General features: G+C 38.0%; 1 protein-coding gene across 4 annotated transcripts in view; it reads right to left on the reverse strand.

The window, feature by feature from the left end:
• CCDC91 (coiled-coil domain containing 91) overlaps positions 1–21342 on the reverse strand; it is a 408524-nt gene that overhangs the window by 142642 nt on the left and 244540 nt on the right. For all 4 annotated transcript variants that reach the window (XM_069585456.1, XM_069585459.1, XM_069585460.1 and 1 more), the window contains one exon: positions 15319–15426. In XM_069585456.1, coding sequence (XP_069441557.1) covers positions 15319–15426 — 108 coding nt within the window. The remainder of the gene's footprint in view (positions 1–15318; positions 15427–21342) is intronic.

A 21342-nucleotide genomic window follows, 5' to 3' on the forward strand; every position in this document is an offset into this window, starting at 1 on the left:
AAAGATGAACTTCCTTTACATAAAAGTAATTGCAGATCAAGATATTTCTCCATGTAACAACAGCTACTGATTATTGAGTAGTACTATATTCTAGGCACTGTGCTTCATTTATCTTTACATAGCCCTGTTGAAACTATAATTAACTCTAACTTAGAGATTTTAAAAAGAGGCACAAAAAATTACACAGTTGCCTCAAACTACAAATAAAGAATAAAAAACAGCATAAGTGGCTTCTAAGGTCACAAAGACAGTAAAAAGTTTACAGGTCCTTTCTTCCACTGTATCCTTTTTTACATTTATATTTTTTAATTGCCAGGAAACTTGCTTTATAATATTGCTGTGGTTTCTATCATATCTTATCATGAATTAGCCATAGGAAAATCACGATGGTGTGATCACTCACCTAGAGCCAGACATCTAGGTATGTGAACTCAAGAGGGCTTTAGAAAGCATCACTTCAAACAAAGCTACTGGAGGTGATGGAATTCCACTTGAGCTATTTCAAATCCTAAAAGATGATGCTGTGAAACTGCTGCACTCAATATGCCAGCAAATTTGGAAAACTCAGCAGTGGCCACAGGAGTGAAAAAGGTCAGTTTTCATTCCAATCCCAAAGAAAGGCAATGCCAAAGAATGCTCAAACTACTGCACAATTGCACTCATCTCACACACTAGTGAAGTAATGCTCAAAATTCTCCAAGCCGGGCTTCAGCAAGACATGAACAGTGAGCTTCCTGATGTTCAAGCTGGTTTTAGAAAAGGCAGAGGAACCAGAGATCAAATTGCCAACATCTACTGGATCATCGAAAAAGCAAGAGTTCCAGAAAAACATCTATTTCTGCTTTATTGACTAGGCCAAAGCCTTTGACTGTGTGGATCACAATCAACTGTGGAAAATTCTGAAAGAGATGGGAATACCAGACCACCTGACCTGCCTCTTGAGAAACCTATATGCAGGTCAGGAAGCAACAGTTAGAACTGGACATGGAACAACAGACGGGTTCCAAATAGGAAAAGACAGTATGACCAGGCTGTATACTGTCACCCTGCTTAATTAACTTATATGCAGAGTACATCTTGAGAAACACTGGGCTGGAAGAAGCACAAGATGGAATTAAGATTGCCAGGAGAAATATCAATAACCTCAGATATGTAGATGATACTACCCTTACGGCAGAAAGTGAAGAGGAACTAAAAAGCCTCTGGATGAAAATGAAAGAGGAGAGTGAAAAAGTTGGCTTAAAGCTCAACATTCAGAAAACGAAGATCATGATATCCGGTCCCATCACTTCATGGGAAATAGATGGGGAAACAGTGGAAACAGTGTTAGACTTTATTTTGGGGGGCTCCAAAATCACTGCAGATGGTGAGTGCAGCCATGAAATTAAAAGACGCTTATTCCTAGGAAGGAAAAGTTATGACCAACCTAGATAGCATATTCAAAAGCAGAGACATTACTTTGCCAACAAAGGTCTGTCTAGTCAAGGCTATGGTTTTTCCTGTGGTCATGTATGGATGTGAGAGTTGGACTGTGAAGAAAACTGAATACCAATACAGTATACTAATGCATATATATGGAATTTAGAAAGATGGTAACGATAACCCTGTATGTGACATAGCAAAAGAGACTCAGATGTATAGAACAGTCTTTTGGACTCTGTGGGAGAGGGAGAGGGTGGGATGATTTGGGAGAATGGCATTGAAATACGTATAATATCATATAAGAAACGAATCGCCAGTCTAGGTTTGATACAAGGTGCAGGATGCTTGGGGCTGGTGCACTGGGATGACCAGGAGGGATGGTGTGTGGGAGGAGGTGGGAGGGGGTTTCGGGAATGGGAACATGTGTACACCCGTGGCGGATTCATGTTGATGTGTGGCAAAACCAATACAATACTGTAAAGTAAAAAAATATATATATATATAAATAATAAATAAATAAATAAACAAACAACTATACCCACTAACAAAAAAAGAAAGAAAGAAAGCTGAGCACTGAAGAATTGATGCTTCTGAACTGTGGTGTTGGAGAAGACTCTTGAGAGTCCCTTGGAATGCAAGGAGGTCCAACCAGTCCACTCTAAAGGAGATCAGCCCTGGGTGTTCTTTGGAAGGAATGATGCTAAAACTGAAACACCAGTATTTGGGCCACCTTATGCCAAGAGTTGACTCATTGGAAAAGACTCTGATGCTGGGAGAGATTAGGGGCAGGAGGAAAAGGGGACGACAGAAGATGAGATGGCTGGATGGCATCACCGACTCAATGGACATGAGTTTGGTTGATCTCCAGGAGTTGGTGATGGACAGGGAGGCCTGGCGTGCTGCAATTCATGGGATTGCAAAGAGTCGGACATGACTGAGCAACTGAACTGAACTAAACCGATACATGTGTCCCAACCTTCTTGAACCTCCCTCCCATTTCCCATCCTTTCCTACCCCTCTAGAATTTTACAGAGCCCCATTTTCAGTGTGCTGAGTCATACAGTAAATTTCCATTGGCTATCTATTTTACATATGGTAGAGTATACGCTTTCACACTGTTCTCTGATGTCAAAACCACCTAAATAAAATGGAGGAATAAAATTCCTTCATCTAAATTTCTGAAATTTAAAGGGTGAAGAATTAAGCATAGTTCATTTCAGTTCAGTTCAGTCACTCAGTCATTTCTGACTCTTTGCGACTCCATGGACTGCAACGCGATAGGCCTTCTTATCCATCACCAACTCCGGGAGATTACTCAAACTCATGTGCATTGAGTCGGAGATGCCATGCAACCATCTCATCCTCTGTTGTCCCCTTCTCCTGGCTTCAATCTTTCTCAGCATCATCATCTTTTCCAATAAGTCAGCTCTTCGCCTCAGGTGGCCAAAGTATTGGAGTTTCACCTTCAACATCAGTCCCTCCAATGAACACTCAGGACTGAACTCCTTTAGAATGGACTGGTTTGATCTCCTTGGAGTCCAAGGGACTCTCAAGAGTCTTCGCCAAAAACAGTCCAAAAGCATCAATTCATCAACACTCAGCTTTCTTTATAGTCCAATTCTAACATCCACACACGACCACTGGGAAAACCATAGCCTTGACCAGACGGACCTTTGTTGGCAAAGTAATGTTTCTGCTTTTTAATATGCTTACAGTCCATGGGGTCGCGAAGAGTTGGACACAACTGAGTGACTTCACTTTCACTTTCCTGCATTTGAGAAGGAAATGGCAACCCACTCCAGTGTTCTTGCCTGGAGAATCCCAGGGACGGGGGAGCCTGGAGGGCTGCCGTCTCTGGGGTCACACAGAGTCGGACACGACTGAAGTGACTTAGCAGCAGCAGCAGGTTGGTCATAACTTTCCTTCCAAGGAGCAAGCGTCTTTTAATTTCATGGCTGCAGTCACCATCTGCAGTGATTTTGGAGCCCAAAAAAATAAAAGTCAGCCACTGTTTCCCCATCTGTTTGCCATGAAATGATGGGACCAGATGCCATGATCTTCATTTTCTGAATGTTGAGCTTTAAGCCAACTTGTTCACTCTCTTCTTTTACTTTCATCAAGAGGCTGTTTAGTTCTTCTTCACTTTCTGCCATAAGGGTGGTGTCATCTGTGGTTATTGATATTTCTCCCAGCAATCTTGATGCCAGCTTTTGCTTCATCCAGCCTTCATACAGCATTTCTCATGATGTACTCTGCATATAAGTTCAATAAACAGGGTGACAATATACAGCCTTGACGTTCTCCTTTTCCTATTTGGAACCAGTCTGTTGTTTCATGTCCAGTTCTAACTGTTGCTTCCTGACCTGCATATTGGTTTCTCAAGAGACAGGTCAGGTGGTCTGGTATTCCCATCTCCTTCAGAATTTTCAACAGTTTGCTATGATCCAGTCAAAGTCTTTGATATAGTCAATAAAGGAAAACTACATGTTTTTCTGGAATTCTCTTGCTTTTTTGATGATCCAGCAGATATTGGCAATTTGATTACTGGTTCCTCTGGGTTTTCTAAAACCAGCTTGAACAACTGGAAGTTCACAGTTCACGTATTGCTGAAGCCTGGCTTGGAGAATTTTGAGCATTCCTTTACTAGCATGGGGATTCCCTGGTGGCTCAGAGGGTAAAGTGTTTGCCAACAATGCAGGAGACCCGGGTTTGATCCCTGGCTTGGGAAGATCCTCTGAAGAAGGAAATGGCAACCCACTCCAGTACTTTTACCTGGAAAATCCCATGGATGGAAAAGCTTGGTAAGCTACAGTCCATGGGGTTGCAAAGAGTTGGACACGACTGAGCAACTTCACTTTTACTTTCTTTCACTTTACTAGTGTGTGAGATGAGTGCAACTGTGCAGTAGTTTGAGCATTCTTTCGCATTGCCTTTCTTCGGGACTGGGATAAAAACTGACCTTTTCCAGTCCTGTGGCCACTGAGTTTTCCAAATTTGCTGGCATACTGAGTGCAGCACTTTCACAGCATCATCTTTCAGGATTTGAAATAGCTCAACCTCCACTATCTTTGTTTGTAGTGATACTTCCTAAGGCCCACTTGACTTTACATTCCCAGGATGTCTGGCTCTAGGTGAGTGATCATACCATCGGGATTATCTGGGTCATGAAGCTCTTTTTTGTACAATTCTTCTGTGTATTCCTGCCACCTCTTCTTAATATCTTCTGCTTCTGTTAGGTCCATACCATTTCTGTCCTTTATTGAGCCCACCTTTGCATGAAATGTTCCCTCGGTATCTCTAAGTTTCCTGAAAAGATCTCTAGTCTTTCCCATTCTATTGTTTTCCTCTATTTCTTTGCACTGATCACTGAGTAACGAAGTAAGTAAAGTTACTCAGTCGTGTCTGACTCTTTGTGACCCCATGGACTGCAGCCCACCAGGCTCTTCAGGCCATGGGATTCTCCAGGCAAGAATACTGGAGTAGGTTGTCATTTCCTGAGGAAGGCTTTCTTATCTCTTCTTGCAATTCTTTGGAACTCTGCATTCAAATGGGTATAGCTTTCCTTTTCTCCTTTGTTTTTTGCAGCCCTTTGTTTCACAGCTATTTTTAAGGCTTTCCCTGACAGCCATTTTGCTTTTTTGCATTCCTTTTTTTAGGGATGGTCTTGATCACTGTCTCCTGCACAATGTCATGAACCTCTGTGCATAGTTTATCAGGCACTCTCTATCAGATCTAGTCCTTTAAATCTTTTTCTCACTTCCACTGTATAATCATAAGGGATTTTATTTAGGTCATACCTGAATGGTGTAGTGGTTTTCCCTACTTTCTTCAATTTTAGTCTGAATTTGGCAATAAGGAGTTTATGATCTGAGCAAAAAGACAGGACACTGAAAGATGAACTCCCCATGTTGGTAGGTGACCAACATGCTATTGGTGATCAGTGGAGAAATAACTGCAGAAAGAATGAAGAGGCGAATCCAAAGTAAAAACAATACCCAGTTGTGCATGTGACTGGTGATAGAAGCAAGGTCTGATGCTATAAAGAGCAAAATTGCATACAAACCTGGAATGTCAGATCCATGACACAAGGCAAATTAGAAGTGGTCAAACAGGAGATGGCAAGAATTAAGCATAGTAAGTGCTGAAGATGAGCAATACAGAGGCAATACTAAGTTCTTTGATAAGTATTACCTGATCAGTCTATAAGAATTACATATATTTGGGCTCCAACTAAACTATTAAGAATCAAAATTAATGGCCAAGAAGCCTGTTAATCTGAACAAATATCTCCGGCAGTCTCATTGAAAAACACTAACCAAAATGATATTTCCCAATAATGTGGAAACAAACACTTTCCTGGTTTCCTGTTAAAACTACAACAGACTGATAAATGCTGCTTTTGTAGACAAAAAAACAGCTAAGTATTGCCAATTTCATAAGGTTCAGCTTCATATATTTCTTTGCCCTGTTGGATTTACTGCATCAAACTCTGTAGGAAAGAGAATGTTGTTAACAAGTAAAGCAGTCCAAGAACTTTTCATGATAAAGAAAATCTCAGAAAGAAACAATTGTCATCAGGAGGAAATTAAGAGCCCAGAAAACTAAAATTCCCCAAGTTATACTAGTTCCTGTCCTAGATCTGTGAGGCTGGCAAATCTCATTTCAAATCTAATCTGGAGCCTGATTTTTATTGAAACACAGCAGTGCCCACTCACTACATAGTATTTATAGGCACTTTCTCACTATACCAGCAGAGTTAAACAGTTGAAACAGAGAGCCTAAAATATTTACTATTAATACCTATCTTTTTGGGAAAGATTCGTCAAACTTCCCTTAAAGCAATATAAATAGCACAACAAAGATTTGTAAATGATAAACCAACAGAGGCCATAAAATTATGTGAAGAAGACATATGATCCTAAACATTTATGCACCAAATACAAGTATGTCAGATAAATGGGGAACTAGTCAAATGCGTAAGTATAGTCAGATATTTTAACACCTGCCTCTCAGTAATTGGTAGACAATAGAACAAAAATCTGTAACAACATGGAAGACTTAAACAACATGACAAAAACTTGATCCAATTAACACTTATAAAAAAAAAAACTGCACCAACAGAAGAATGAAAACTCTTTTCAAGCAGACAGAGAAATCTAAAAAAAGTATTTAAATCATATGAAGTACATTCTCTGTCTATATTACAATGAGATCAGAAATCAATAAAAGTAGTACATTTGGAAAACCACAGAATATTTAAAAATGAAATAACATGTTTCTAAATAATCCAAGGTTAAAAAAGAAATCAATAAAAAAACTTAAAAGTATTTTTTCTCACTGAAAATGAAAATATGACATTTGAAACTGTGAAACACATATCTAAAGTAGTACCTAGAAAGAAATTCACGTTACTAAATAGGTTATTTATAAAGCAAGACTTCAATCAATGACCTAAGTGTCTACTTCAACACACTAGAATAAGTACAAATTAAATCTCAAATTAAAATTAAGCTAAAGAAATAAAATACAGTATTGTAAAGTAAAATAAAATAAAAAAATAAAAATAAAAAAAAGAAATAAAATAATAAAGGTCAGAGTAGAAATCAGTGATACAGAAATAAGAAAAAAAAAAAAAAACAAAGAAAATCAATGAAATAAGCTGACTCTTTGAAAGGATAAAATAAATAATAAACCTCTACAAAACTGTCACTTCCCTGGTGGCTCAGATGGTAAAGGATCTCCCTGCAGTGCAAGAGTTTGATCCCTGGGTCTGAAGTTCCCCAAAGAAGGGAATTGCAACTCACTCTAGTATTCTTGCCTGGAGAATTCCATGGACAGAGGAGCCTGGTGGGCTACTGTCCATGGGGTCACAAAGAGTTGGACATGACTGAGCAACTAACACTTTTGCTAAAGAGTTAATGAGGAAAAAAGAAGATACAGATCACTAATAACTGGAATAAAATAAGAGAGGTCACCAAAGATTTATAAAAAAAATTACACCATAAACATATACAGAGATAAAATGACAATAAAATCCAACATCTATTCCTGGAATAAAAACTTGAGAGCAGGAAGAAAATATTAACCTAATAAATGCCTTTAGGGTTTCTATAGCTAAGTTTGTATCTAATGATGAAAAATTGAATGTTTTCTTCCCAGGTCAAAAAAAGGCAAAGATATGCTTCTATTTTAACATTTACTAGAGGTTCAGTTAGTTCAATAAGTTGAGAAAAAATAAATAAAAGGCATCGAGATTAAATGGAAAATGAAATGATGTCTCTGCTCTCAGACAACATGATCATCTATACAGAAAACCTTATAGACTTTACAAAAAGAAGTGCTTAGACTAGTAAGGGATTTTAGCATCATTACAGAATTGTATTGACTGTTATGTACCAGCAACAGGAACCGGGTAATTAAAATTCTTAAAAGTATATGTCAAACTAGCACTAAATAAATATAAAATATATCAGGATAAATTTGACCCCAAAACTGTGTTCGACTTGAACAGTGAAAAATTTTAAACTGGAAAATTTTAAAAAGACCCAAATAAGTGGAGCAATAAACTGTATTATTAGGTAAGACGACTGAATACTGTTAAGCAGTCAACTGCATCTAAATAGAATCAACTTAATCCAATCAGTATCTGTGATACAATAAGAAATATATATTAGGTCTTTATCCCCAGTTCCTAGCAGAGACCTAAAACCCTTTTAATCCAGGGTATTTAGGAGTGAAAGGAGTATCTTTTATTATTCACAAGAAGACTCTTTCAACAATACTTGAGTTCATGTTTGAGGAGGCTCTTGGTAGGTCTCAAGATATCTTCAGGAGACTGATTGTCAGAGTAACAAACCATATTATAAAAGAAAGAGTTGGAACATTCAACCTTATCCTCTTCCTCAACATGGATGGAAAGGAGAGGTGCTGAAGAACAAGTAAACCAACAATGGTCATAGATTTAACCAGTCATACCCATGTGATGAAACCTCCATAAAAACCCCTAAACAAAAGGATTCAGAGAGCTTCCAGGTTAGTGAGCACATCAAGTTGCTGGAAGAGATACACACCCAGAGAGTACCTTCTCACCCTTATCTTGCCCTACATTGCATCATTTATAATAAAATGGCAAACCATTAAAGCCTCAAAAGGAATTTGTGAGAACCCTTGCTTTATACCCAGTTGGTCAGAAATAGAGGAGGTCCAGGACTTGGGACTGGCATTTGAAGTTGGTGTAGCCTTGTGGAACTGAGACCTTAACCAGTGGGGTCTGCACTAACTCTGGGCAGTGTGAGAATAAATTCACTTTAGGACATCCAGTTGGTGTACACAGAGAACTGGAGAAATCTCTGATGTTAAAATCCACATATTCGGTGTCAAGAGTATTTGGCTGTGAGTAAACACAGTTCAAAACATCCCAGCATGCTTTGCTGTAGAAATCAACAGGCTGACTATAAAGATTACATGGAAATATGAATGACCTGCTGCTGCTGCTGCTAAGTCGCTTCAGTCATGTCTAACTCTGTGTGACCCCACAGACGGCAGCCTACCAGGCTCCCCCGTCCCTCCCTGAGATTCTCCAGGCAAGAACACTGGAGTGGGTTGCCATTTCCTTCTCCAATGCAGGAAAGTGAAAAGTGAAAGTGAAGTTGCTCAGTCGTGTCCTTTGCGACCCCATGGACTGCAGCCTACCAGGTTCCTCTGTCCATGGGATTTTCCAGGCAAGAGTACTGGAGTGGGGTGCCACTGCCTTCTCCGATGAATGACCTAGAATAGCCCAAATGACTTTGAAATATAAGCACAATATTAGAAGATTTACACTACCTGAATTCAAGACTTACTGAATGTCTATGGTAAATAAATAGTACAAGACTTGAGTTGAAACAGACAAATAGATAAATTGAACTGGTAGCAAATTAAGTAGCAAACCCACACATAATATGATTAATTTCTGAAGAAGGTACACAGGAAATTCACTGGTGAAAGAAAAGTCATCTTAGCAATTAAGACTGTAATGCTTAGACATCCATATAAAAAAAAAAAGAAGAAACTTCAGTCCATATCTAGAACCATATGCAAAAATCATATGCTGGATCATTTGAAAACCTGAAATTATGAACTAAAACCTTTAAAATTAAATACAGAAGAAAATATTTTTGATTTGGGGTTAGGTTAAGACTTCTTAGATGTAACATCAAAAGAATTACCCATAGGAAAAAAAATGATGAATTGGATTTGTATGCCATTTAAAATTTCTGCTTTTGGAAATACATTAGAAGAAAAGAAAAGCCACAGACTATGATAAAGTATTTGAGCACATATCTGAAGAAAGATTTTTATCTAGAATATGTAAAAAAACAAACAAACTGAAAATTCAATTATGAGAAAACAATAACAACAATTAGGGACAAATGTCACTTTCCTGGTTAATATCTTATTTCAGGTCAGGCAATGTAGCAGACAAGGTCATTCTATTCAACAACAACAAACCATTTCTCGATCAGATTGTGACATGCAACAGAAAGTACATTTTATATGACAAGTGGTGATAACCAGTTTAGTGGCTGGGCAGAGAAGAAGCTCCAAAGCACTTTCCAAAGCCAAACTTGTACTAAAAAAAAAAGTCATGGTCACTGTTTGGTGGTGTGCTGCTGGTCTGATCCACCATAGCTTTCTGAATCCCGGAGAAACAATTACATCTGAGAAATGCTCAACAAATCCATGCTGCTACTGCTAAGTCGCTTCAGTCGTGTTGGACGCTGTGCAACCCACAGACGGCAGCCTACCAGGCTCCGTCATCCCTGGGATTCTCCAGGCAGGAACACTGGAGTGGGTGGCCACTCCAATGCATGACAGTGAAAAGTGAAAGTGAAGTCGCTCAATCGTGTAAACTCTTAGCAACTCCATGGACTGCAGCCTACCAGGTTCCTCCGTCCATAGGGTTTTCCAGGCAAGAGCACTGGAGTGGGGTGCAATTGCCTTCTCTGAAGCAAATCTATGAGATGCACCCAAATCTGCAACTGCTGCAGTGGGCATTAGCCAACAGAAAGGGCAAATTATTCTCCATGACAACACCTGACTGCACATCACACAACTAACACTTCAAAAGTTGAACTAATCGAGCTTCGAAGTTTTGCCTCCTCCATACCTGACTTCCCATCAACTGACTACTACTTCTTCAAGCATCTAGAAAACTTTTTGCAGGGAAAATACTTCCAGAACCAGCAGGAGGCAGAAAATGCTTTCCAAGAGTTTGTCAAATCCTGAAACATGGATTTTTACACTACAGGAATGAACCAACTTATTTTGCAGTGGCAAAAATGTGTTGATTGCATAATGGTTCCTATTTTGATTAATAAAGATGTGCTTGAGCCTAGTTATAATGATTAAAATTCACGGTCCGTAACCACAATTATGTTTGCACCAACCTAATACATTTAATAGATGAGAAAAATAAACCACAGAGAGGTTAAAGACATTCCACAGTAACACAGCGAAGTGACAAAGCCAGGGATAATGGAGCCTCTTTGATTCTGGATCACATGCTTGTAACTACTCTTATGAGTCTTAACTTGCTTTCCCCTTAAATTCTAAATTTGAATAAAATAGAAAAAAAAAAAGACTCATATACACATGAAAGCAAAATTATTCTTAAAGAACAATTCAGGTATTATTTTTATTAAAGTTACTTACTTCAAATTTCAAAAGACATCTCAAGAAATATGATTTGGAAAATATCTGTGAGATGCCATTTAAACACTTTATATGCTTTTACCTAATGATCATATTGCTATTAAGTACTATTTCATCACACTGAACTGCTTTCAGTCCAGTTCAGTTCAGTCATCCTTTAAATGTCCCATGGTAGTCTTGAGTGCTCTTCACTACATATTTCTCATGAAAATATTTCTGGTGATATTCCACTGATGAACATGCAATGTGTTTCCACGTATTTAGGTTATTTTTAATTTCTTTCAGCAATGTTTTGCAGTTTTAGCTTACAAGTCTTTCTTCTGCTTGGTTAATTATATTTTTTTATAAAAATGTCTCCAAGACAGTTTACTCTTTAAACTGCTCTTGCAAACTGTAAATAGGTGAACTCACTGTTAAAGATTCAATGGATTAAAGGATCCCCAAGAAAAGACTCAATAAGTCTGTGATGGTCCTGTATATGCTTTCATTTAGGACCAAATGGTTTGAGAAAAAGAGAACACTGGGATTTCTTCAAACTGGTTTCATAAACGAAGCTATCTTTAATCAGAAGATGAGAGAAACATAGACAGACAGGAAGCATGAACATATTTAACATATTAAATCTAGAACACGGGTCTCTGAAGTAACTAGGGATTTGCATCTAACAAATGGAGCCAATTGTAACCATATAAAATGTCCAAAGAATTGTCATCCTGAACTGTGACTGTTTCCTACCCTAAATGATCCAGGACTCCCAAATTTTTATAGAGAGGGAGCAGGGTGAGAAATTCTATAATCTCCAATACTCACATTAGGTATAGCCAAAAAAGAAAAAATACTAAAAATTTAGACCCTATAGGATTCATAAAGAACAATGGACAAGAAACCCTGGCCTTAAACCTTGAAATGTGAATCATGGTAAATTAAAAAGCAAATCAAACCCCCAAAGCAGAGGTACTTACTGAATCTATTCATTGAGATTTTAGAATTGCTACATAGTAATGATAGCTATGCATCTCTGATTCATCTTTCCTTCTGAGAGCATTCACAGTATATACTCTGCCCTTTATCTCACTACTATATACTAGATCTGTTGGCGGTAAACAACATATATTTTAGTTTCTAGTTCTTCAGGTCAAAAGGGACTATATATCTAGACCTGATGATGTAGAGACTACAGCACATCATTTCCCACCTATCACTCAAATATCCTGGACTTCTGAGCATAAGACTATCATTTACCAACAGCCAGACATCTGGGACTGTGATGTCAAGTGTGCCTTAGGAAGCATCACTGCAAACAAAGGTAGTGGAGCTGATGGAATTCCAGCTAAGCTAATAAAAGTCCTAAGAGATGATGCTATTAAAATGATGCACTCAATATGCCAACAAATATGGAAGACTCAGCAGTGGCCAGAGGACTGGAAAAAGGTCAGTTTTCATTTCAATCCCAGAGAAGGGCAATGCCAAACAATGTTCAAATTACCATATAATTGCTGTCATTTCACATGCTAGCAAAATAATACTCGAAAAACTTCAAGCTAGGGTTCAACAATACATGAACCAAGGACTTCCAGATGTACAAGCTGGATTTAGAAAAGGCAGAGGAACCAGAGATCAAATTGCTAACATCCGTTGGATCATAGAAAAAGTAAGGGAATTCTAGAAAAACATCTACTTCTGCTTCATTGACTACACTAAAGTCTTTGACTGTGTGGATCACAACAAACTGAAAAATTCTTAAAGAGATGGAAATATCAGATCACCTTACCTGCCTCCTAAGAAGCATGTATGCAGGTCATGCAACAACAGTTAGAACTGGACATGGAACAACAGACAGGTTCAAAATCGGGAAAGGGCAACACCAAGTCTGTATACTGTCTCCCTGCTTATTTAACTTATATGCAGAGTACATCATGCAAAATGCTGAGCTGGATGAAGCACAAGTTGGAATAAAGACTGCTGGGAGAAATATCAATGACCTCAGATATGCAGATGATACTACTTTAATGACAAGAAAGTGAAGAGAAACTAAAGAGCCTCTTGATGAAAGTGAAAGAAGAAAGTGAAAAAGCTGACTTAACATTCAAAAATCAAAGATCATGGCATCCGGTCCCATCACTTCATGGCAAACAGATAAGAAATTAAGGGAAACAGTGACAAACTTTATTTTCTTGGCCTCCAAAATCAAAGCAGATGGTGACTGCAGCCATGATATTAAAAGATGATTGATCCTTAGAAGAAAAGTTATGACTACCCTAGACAGCATATTAAAAAGCAGAGATATCACTTTGCCAACAAAGGTCCATATAGTCAAAGCTATAGTTTTTCCAGTAGTCATGTACAGATGTGAGAGGTGGACCATAAAGAAGGCCAAGCACCAAAGAATTGATGCTTTCAAATTGTAATACTGGAGAATTCTCTTGAAAGTCCCTTGGACAGCAAGGAGATCAAACCAGTCAATCCTAAAGGAAATCAGTCCTGCATATTCAGTGGAAGGACTAATTGATGCTGAAGCTGAAGCTCCAATACTTTGGCTACCTGATAGGAAGATCTGCCTCGCTGAAAAAAACCCTGATGCTGGGAAAGATTGAGAATAAGAAGAGAACTGGGTGACAGAGGATGAGATGGTTGGATGTCATCATTGACTCAATGGATATGAGTTTGAGCAAACTCCAGGAGATAGCGATGGACAGGTAAGGAAGTCTGGCATGCTGCAGTCCATGGGATCACAAGGAGTCAGACACAACTGAGCAACTGAACAACAACAACAATATCTGGATAGAACCTTCAGATTTTCTCCCACGTGGGCAGGTTAAGAAATTTTACCTGAGAGATGAAGGCTGGAAATATCTGGCAACCCAAAGAGCAGACCATAGTATACCAGTGCTGCTTATCAAAGATTTTCTGCCCTTTCCCTCTCCCTACTCCAGATTCAGAGTAGGGTTTCACTCCCTGACCCCAAGATAACTGCGGGCACTGCAGATACAAGTTGGGAGTAGAAGTGTCATTTCCAGTCCACAATGCTGAAACACCAGTAGGAAATCTGACTGATTTTCTTTGATCTGAGGTGTTTTCTTTTTTTAACTCTACCAGGTAACAAGTAACAGTCCACAACTGAACTGTTTTATCAGACTAGTTTCCATCACGAGGACATCGTGACACTGAGCCCTCAAAGCAGCCTCAGTGTATACACAGAATTGGCTAAGACAGAAATCTTCACCGTCTGAAGTCAGGGAGTTTAAGGCATAACATGCGCTGGCCTGGCTAATACATGCCTTATGCTGTTTCACGGTTCTGTAACCTCCTCTTCTCTGTGACGTTTCTGTACATTTATACAGACATATCCTTCTTATCTCTGACAACCTGGTATTCTACCAGTCAAGAGAATGTAATTGTTTTCTATCAAATTTATAAAATTTGCCGTGCATTTCCTATTCCAAACCACTTATTAAAATGACTCTGAAAATACTGAACCAAGCTTACCCCAATCTTGGGGACTAAGTGGCATGTTTATAAATCTTCATTTAAATTCTAGATCTAAATTTTCTATTAGTATATTTTCTTCCCGTAATATGAAATTGGTCTTTTATATAAGGTTGATTTTATTTTCACCTACCAAGCTTCACATTATTCAAAAGTGTAGCTGGGAACTTCTTGCACATATTATTTATACTGTGACACATACATACAGGCTTTTCAATTGACTATTTCATGTAAATGTACTTATCATGTCTGCAATGCTTTCTAAGACAATAATCAAGAAGAAACAAAAAAAATCACGAGAAAATATCAAAATAGAAATAAATTAATATAAGCAATTAAAGGTAAATCAAACACAAATAAGTACTTAAATTAAAATATTATTTATTAATCTTACACCACAAATTATTTCACATGCCATAATACATTTACAGTCATCTCTTTTGCTTTTGCTATTTGATAAATAATATGATACTCTGGAAATCAGTATAAGAATTATCATTAATTTGGGGACTATTCACATATTTTAGGCCTTTAGTCCTATTTTTAGTCTATCATAAAATTCCCAAATTTTAACACTGATTTTACATCAGATTTTTTTTCTCCAAAATACATCAAGGAAAGTAAATGGCATGAAAGTGAATAAACAGTTATAGAGCTCTCAGGGGAAGAGAGTCAGAAGAAAAGTATAAATATATAATGGATGTGCAATTTTATTACCTGAGTATTTAACAACTCTTCACACTTGTGTGCTTGTTTCTCAATTGCAGAAATGTACTGCTTTTCAATAGCTTCTACTTGTTGCTTAACTGAAGACTGTAGTAGTGCCTAAAAACAAGCAAAAATGTTATTTGGATCACAAACAAAACTTGGAATCTACTATTGGCATGATAAATTTTTTTGACAGATGTACATGTCTGAAATATGATCTTCTGCATTACAAAATAAACATTTGTGAATATTAAAGCACATTCATATATAACACTACTTTAAGCTTTTGGTTTTCGGTTTTCCTATTGCCAAAACTACAGTTTTTTGGCTCAGATTTTCCTTCTACACACCTTCTCTTTAAAAAGGCCAAGTCATAGAAGATGATAAAGAGAGTGAGCAGTTCTGTTAAATATAAATTCAGTTTAGCAAAGACCACACAGGATGAGAAGCATATGAAAGCTGCTGAAGAAAAAAAGAAAAGAGGAAAAAAAAAAAAAACCAGACATATTTCACTGGCTGACAAAACTCCACATCCTCTCGGCACACTGTAATATCCCATGGGCCAAGCATGATCTTCAAGACCACAAGTCAAGTAAAAGCAGATGGAAACTCTGAGCAGTTTCAATCATGAAAAAAACTGCCCCCTAGGAAGTGCACGCCCCTAATGTGAAAAGGTGTAAGGCAAAGTGTGGATGGCAGAATCTCAAGGCAGTATTCATAAGAAGTAATAAAACTTGGGAGACTAGACAAACGCAAGTGGACAGTGTAAACACTGGAACCTCAGTCACTTAAATATAAAGATGTTAACACTGTTCTAAGGGAAGCCAAATCAGCATTGGAAGACGTTCCGCCCACTTACTTCCGTATTGGCGACGCTTAGAATATTATCATCTTTCCTTTTTTTTAAAGGCATTATACATTATAGTTAATGTGCTCTCGATATTATCTTACATGCTATTTATAAATCCTGAATCATTCTAAAATATTCACTTCACCATACGCATAAGAACTCCAGCAAATATTCTATTTTTGAAGGTCTATCTGGATAATAAACTACTCATAATCAAAATAGTAAGTTGAAACAGACACATGTCTTATAGAAAACAGACCTTTGGCACATTTACCAAGAAAAGAAAAATATGCCAAATCTCTTAAATAATCTCTGTTTTGAAAATAGACTTACTTGGTTGGAAACAACATGCATTAAGAGGCTAAATAAATATGCATGTATTTTTAAAAACTGAGACAAAAATATTTTTGAAACCTCTGGATAAGTCTCAAATCTTCATATAATTAACTTTCTCTTGCAAATGTTAAACTGTCTCATGATACTTCTACTCCTATAATTCAACAGTCATCACTCTGAAGCTACAGAATTACCAGTAAGTTGGTAAAGGAAAATAAAGTTCTGACGGCAATTTCACCAACATAAAAAGAACTGCTTAACAGCACTGCTTAAGGTTTTCATTTATATATTATGTCTTCTAAAGAATCCATAATGATAATTTATGAAAACAATTAAAATTTAAACTGGCTAGATAATGTAAAGCTCCTATTTACCTTTGGTACAATATAATACTATTTTTGGACTTCAGAAAATTTAAAGGTTGGTAGATTTATGGCCAGTTCTCTTGGGTTACATTCATGGCATCTTTTGTAGAGAGAAAAAAGTCATTCTCTGGGGGGACTTGGGTTATGGCAGAACTGTTATGCTTAATGGAAAGGACTGTTTTCATTTCCATATTTGGTATGATACCAAATAATCCCAGTTTTAATATCAAGTTGTTATTTTTTAGTAAATTATATCCTTTAGAGAGACAGGTAAATTAATGAAATAAAATAATACTTCCTCATCATAATTAAGAAACACAAATGAACAGTACTTTCTCCTTTGGTGATTAATCTCATTTTCTACCATACTCATTTTCTACCAAACTTTAAGGAAGTAAGCACCATAGGATAATGAATCATGTAAATGCTAAACTGTAATTATGGAACATGGAAAAAAGCTTGCACAAATGACCAGTTTTCACATAGTTCAAGCCTCTCAGCCCCATTCAGTTACTTAAATGTATCCCTCTATAAAAAGGACATTAAGGTAGATAACAGGAACAGAAAGATTTAAAGAGTCGGTCCTCACTGAGTTCATTCTATTGTTGAAGAGAAACATTCTCTAGAAAACAGAAGGTGCAAGGTGCTTATCAGAGATAGAAAAGATGCCCAAGGCCTGCCTGTAAGGCTGATTGCTATTCACAGAGAACATTAAATAAAGAAGACTAGCTGGAATTAAGAGTGGAGGCAGACAGAATGGCAGAAAATATAGAAAAGTAGGAAGGTGCCATATACTAAAAATCTTTGTATTGCCATAACAAGATTTTTTTTTTTTAAGTGGGACTATAATACTGAACACAGAGTCGGACACAACTGAGCAACTGAACTGAACTGAACTGATAATACTGAACTTTCTAGTTGTGCATTCCAGTCCCCTATAATGAAAAGGACATCTTGTTGGGGAGTTAGTTCTAAAAGGTCTTGTAGGTCCTCATAGAACTGTTCAACTTCAGCTTCTTCACCATTAACTGGTCAGAGCATAGACCTGGACTACCGTGATACTGAATGGTTTGCCTTGGAAACGAACAGAAATCATACTGTCATTTTTGAGATTGCATCCAAGTACTGCATTTCAGACTCTTTTGTTGATTATGATGGCTACTCCATTTCTTCTAAGGGATTCCTGCCCACAGTAGTAGATATAATGGTCATCTGAGTTAAATTCACCCATTCCAGTCCATCTTAGTTTGCTGACTCCTAGAAGGTAGACATTCACTCTTGCCATCTCCTGTTTGACCATTTCCAATGTGCCTTGTTTCATGGATTTAACATTCCAGGTTCCTATGCAGTATCGCTCTTTACAGCATCAGACCTTGCTTCTATCACCAGTCACATCCACAACTGGGTTTGTTTTCGCTTTGGCTCCATCCCTTCATTCTTTCTGGAGTTATTTCTCCACTGATCTCCAGTAGGATATTGGGCACCTACTGACCTGGGGAGTTCATCTTTCAATATCCAATCTTTTTGATTTTTCATACTGTTTATGGGGTTCTCAAGGAAAGAATACTGAAGTGTTTTGCCATTACGTTCTCCAGTGGACCACATTCTGTTAGACCTCTCCAACATGACCCGTCCGTCTTGGCTGGCCCCACACAGCATGGCTAATGCAAAAGGAGGAGGTCAAGAAACACCTGGAGTAACAGGCAACTTTGGCCTTGGAGTACAGAATGAAGCAGGGCAAAGGTGAACAGAGTTTTGCCAAAAGAATGCACTGGTCATAGCAAACACCCACTTGCAACAACACAAGAGAAGACTCTACACATGGACATCACCAAATGGTCAACACTGAAATCAGACTGATTATATTCTTTGCAGCCAAAGATGGAGAAGCTCTATACAGTCAGCAAAAACAAGACCGGGAGCTGACTGTGGCTCAGATCATGAACTCCTTATCGCCCGTTTTAGACTTAAATTGAAAGTAGGGAAAACCACTATACCATTCAGGTATGACCTAATCAAATCCCTTATGATTATACAGCAGATGTGACAAATAGATTTGGGGGACTAGATCTGATAGAGTGCCTGATGAACTATGGACGGAGGTTCTTGACATTGTACAGGAGACATGGATCAAGACCACTCCCAAGAAAAGGAAATGCAAAAAAGCAATGTGGCTGTCTGAGGAAGCCTTACAAATAGATGTGAAAAGACGAGAAGCAAAGGAGAAAAGGAGAAAAGGAAAGATGAACCCATTTGAAAGCAAGGCGAGATAAGACGCCTTCCTCTGTGATCAGTGCAAAGAAATAGAGAAAAACAATAGAAAGGGAAAGATTAGAGATCTCTTCAAGAAAATTAGAGATACCAAGGGAATACTTCATGCAAAGATGGGCTCAATAAAGGACAGAAATGGTATGGACCTAACAGAAGCGGAAGATATTAAGAAGAGGTGACAAGAATACACTGAAGAACTGTATGAAAAAGATCTTCATGACCCAGATAATCCCAATGGTGTGATCACTCACTTAGGGGCAGACATTCTGGATTGTGAAGTCAAGTGGGCCTTAGGAAGTATCACTACAAACAAAACTAGTGGAGGAGATGGAATTCCAGTTGAGCTATTTCAAATCCTGAAAGATGAAGTCATGAAAGTGCTGGATTCAATATGTCAGCAAATTTGGAAAACTGAGCAGTGGCCACAGGACTGGAAAAGGTCAGTTTTCATTCCAATCCCAAAGAAAGGCAATGCCAAAGAATGATCAAACTACCACACAATTGCACTCATCTCACACACTAGTGAAGTAATGCTCAAAATTCTCCAAGCCAGGCTTCAGCAATACATGAACCGTGAACTTGCAGATGTTCAAGCTGGTTTTAGAAAAGGCAGAAGAACCAGAGATCAAGTTGCCAACGTTCAGTGGATCATCAAAAAAGCAACAGAGTTCCAGAAAAATATCTATTTCTGCTTTATTGACTATGCCAAAGCCTTTGACTGTGTGAATCACAATAAACTGTGGAAAATTCTACAAGAGATGGAAATACCAGACCACCTGACCTGCCTCTTGAGAAACCTATATGCACGTCAGGAAGCAACAGTTAGAACTGGAGATGGAACAACAGACTGGTTCTAAATAGGAAAAGGAGTATGTCAAGGCTGTATACTGTCACCCTGCTTATTTAACTTAGATGCAGAGTACATTATGACAAAGGCTAGGCTGGAAGAAGCACAAGCTAGAATCAAGACTCCCAGGAGAAATATCAATAACCTCAGATACGCAGATGACATCACCCTTGTGGCAGAAAGTGAAGAACTAAAGAGCCTCTTGATGAAGCGAAAGGAAGTGAAAAAGTTGGCTTAAAGCTCAACATTCAGAAAACGAAGATCATGGCATCCGGTCTCATCACTTCATGGCAAATAGATGGGGAAACAGTGGAAACAGTGGCAGACTTTATTTTTGGGGGTTCCAAAATCACTGCAGATGGTAACTGCAGCCTTGAAAAGATGCTTACTCCTTGTAAGTAAAGTTATGACCAACCTATACAGCATATTTAAAAGCAGAGACATTACTTTGCCAACAAAGGTCTATCTAGTCAAGGCTATGGTTTTTCCAGTAGTCATGTATGGATGTGAGAGTCGTACTATAAAGAAAGCTGAGCCCTGAAGAATTGATGCTTTTGAACTGTAGTGTTGGAGGACTCTTGAGAGTCCCTTGGAATGCAAGGAGATCCAACCAGTCCATCCTAAAGGAGATCGGTCCTGGGTGTTCATTGGAAGGACTGATGTTGAAGCTGAAGTTCCAATACTTTGGCCACCTGATGCAAAGAGCTGACTCATTGGAAAAGACCCTGATGCTGGAAAAGATTGAAAGTAGGAGGAGAAGGGGACGACAGAGGATGAGATTGTTGGATGTCATCACCGACTCAATGGACATGAGTTTGGGTAAACTCTCTGAGTTGGTGATGGACAGAGAGGCCTGGTGTGCTACAGTTCATTGGGTCACAAAGAGCTGGACATGGCTGAGTGACTGAACTGACTGACTGATAATGCTGTACAGTGGAATTATTATTGTCACTGTCCAAACAAAGGATGTGCTGTCCGAAAACAATCCTTAGAAGTAGAATATTAATCATTGTGGAATACATAATAATAAACAATGGTACTATCTACAAGGTTTTATAGCTAATTCTATCATTATATAACTGGATATTTATTCTCCTGTGTAATATACTATAATAATTGTGTTGCAACTTCCTGTGCAGTTATGTTCAAAAATGCACATTAGTCTTAATATTTTCCTTTAATTGTTTTTTTCCTTTGTAATTGGCTCTAGAGATATCAAAGACACAAGTAACCCTTCCCTTGGGTTTAAATAACACTACAAAAATGATTCATGAAAGAATTACTTCCTTTATCAGCTATTTTAAACTCCTCTAAACACAAATAAAAGCACTAAGATTTTCATTATGTGTAGAGGCAGAAAAACA

Source organism: Ovis canadensis, chromosome 3 (genome assembly GCF_042477335.2).
Source record: "Ovis canadensis isolate MfBH-ARS-UI-01 breed Bighorn chromosome 3, ARS-UI_OviCan_v2, whole genome shotgun sequence".
In the NCBI taxonomy this organism is placed as follows: Eukaryota; Metazoa; Chordata; class Mammalia; order Artiodactyla; family Bovidae; genus Ovis; species Ovis canadensis.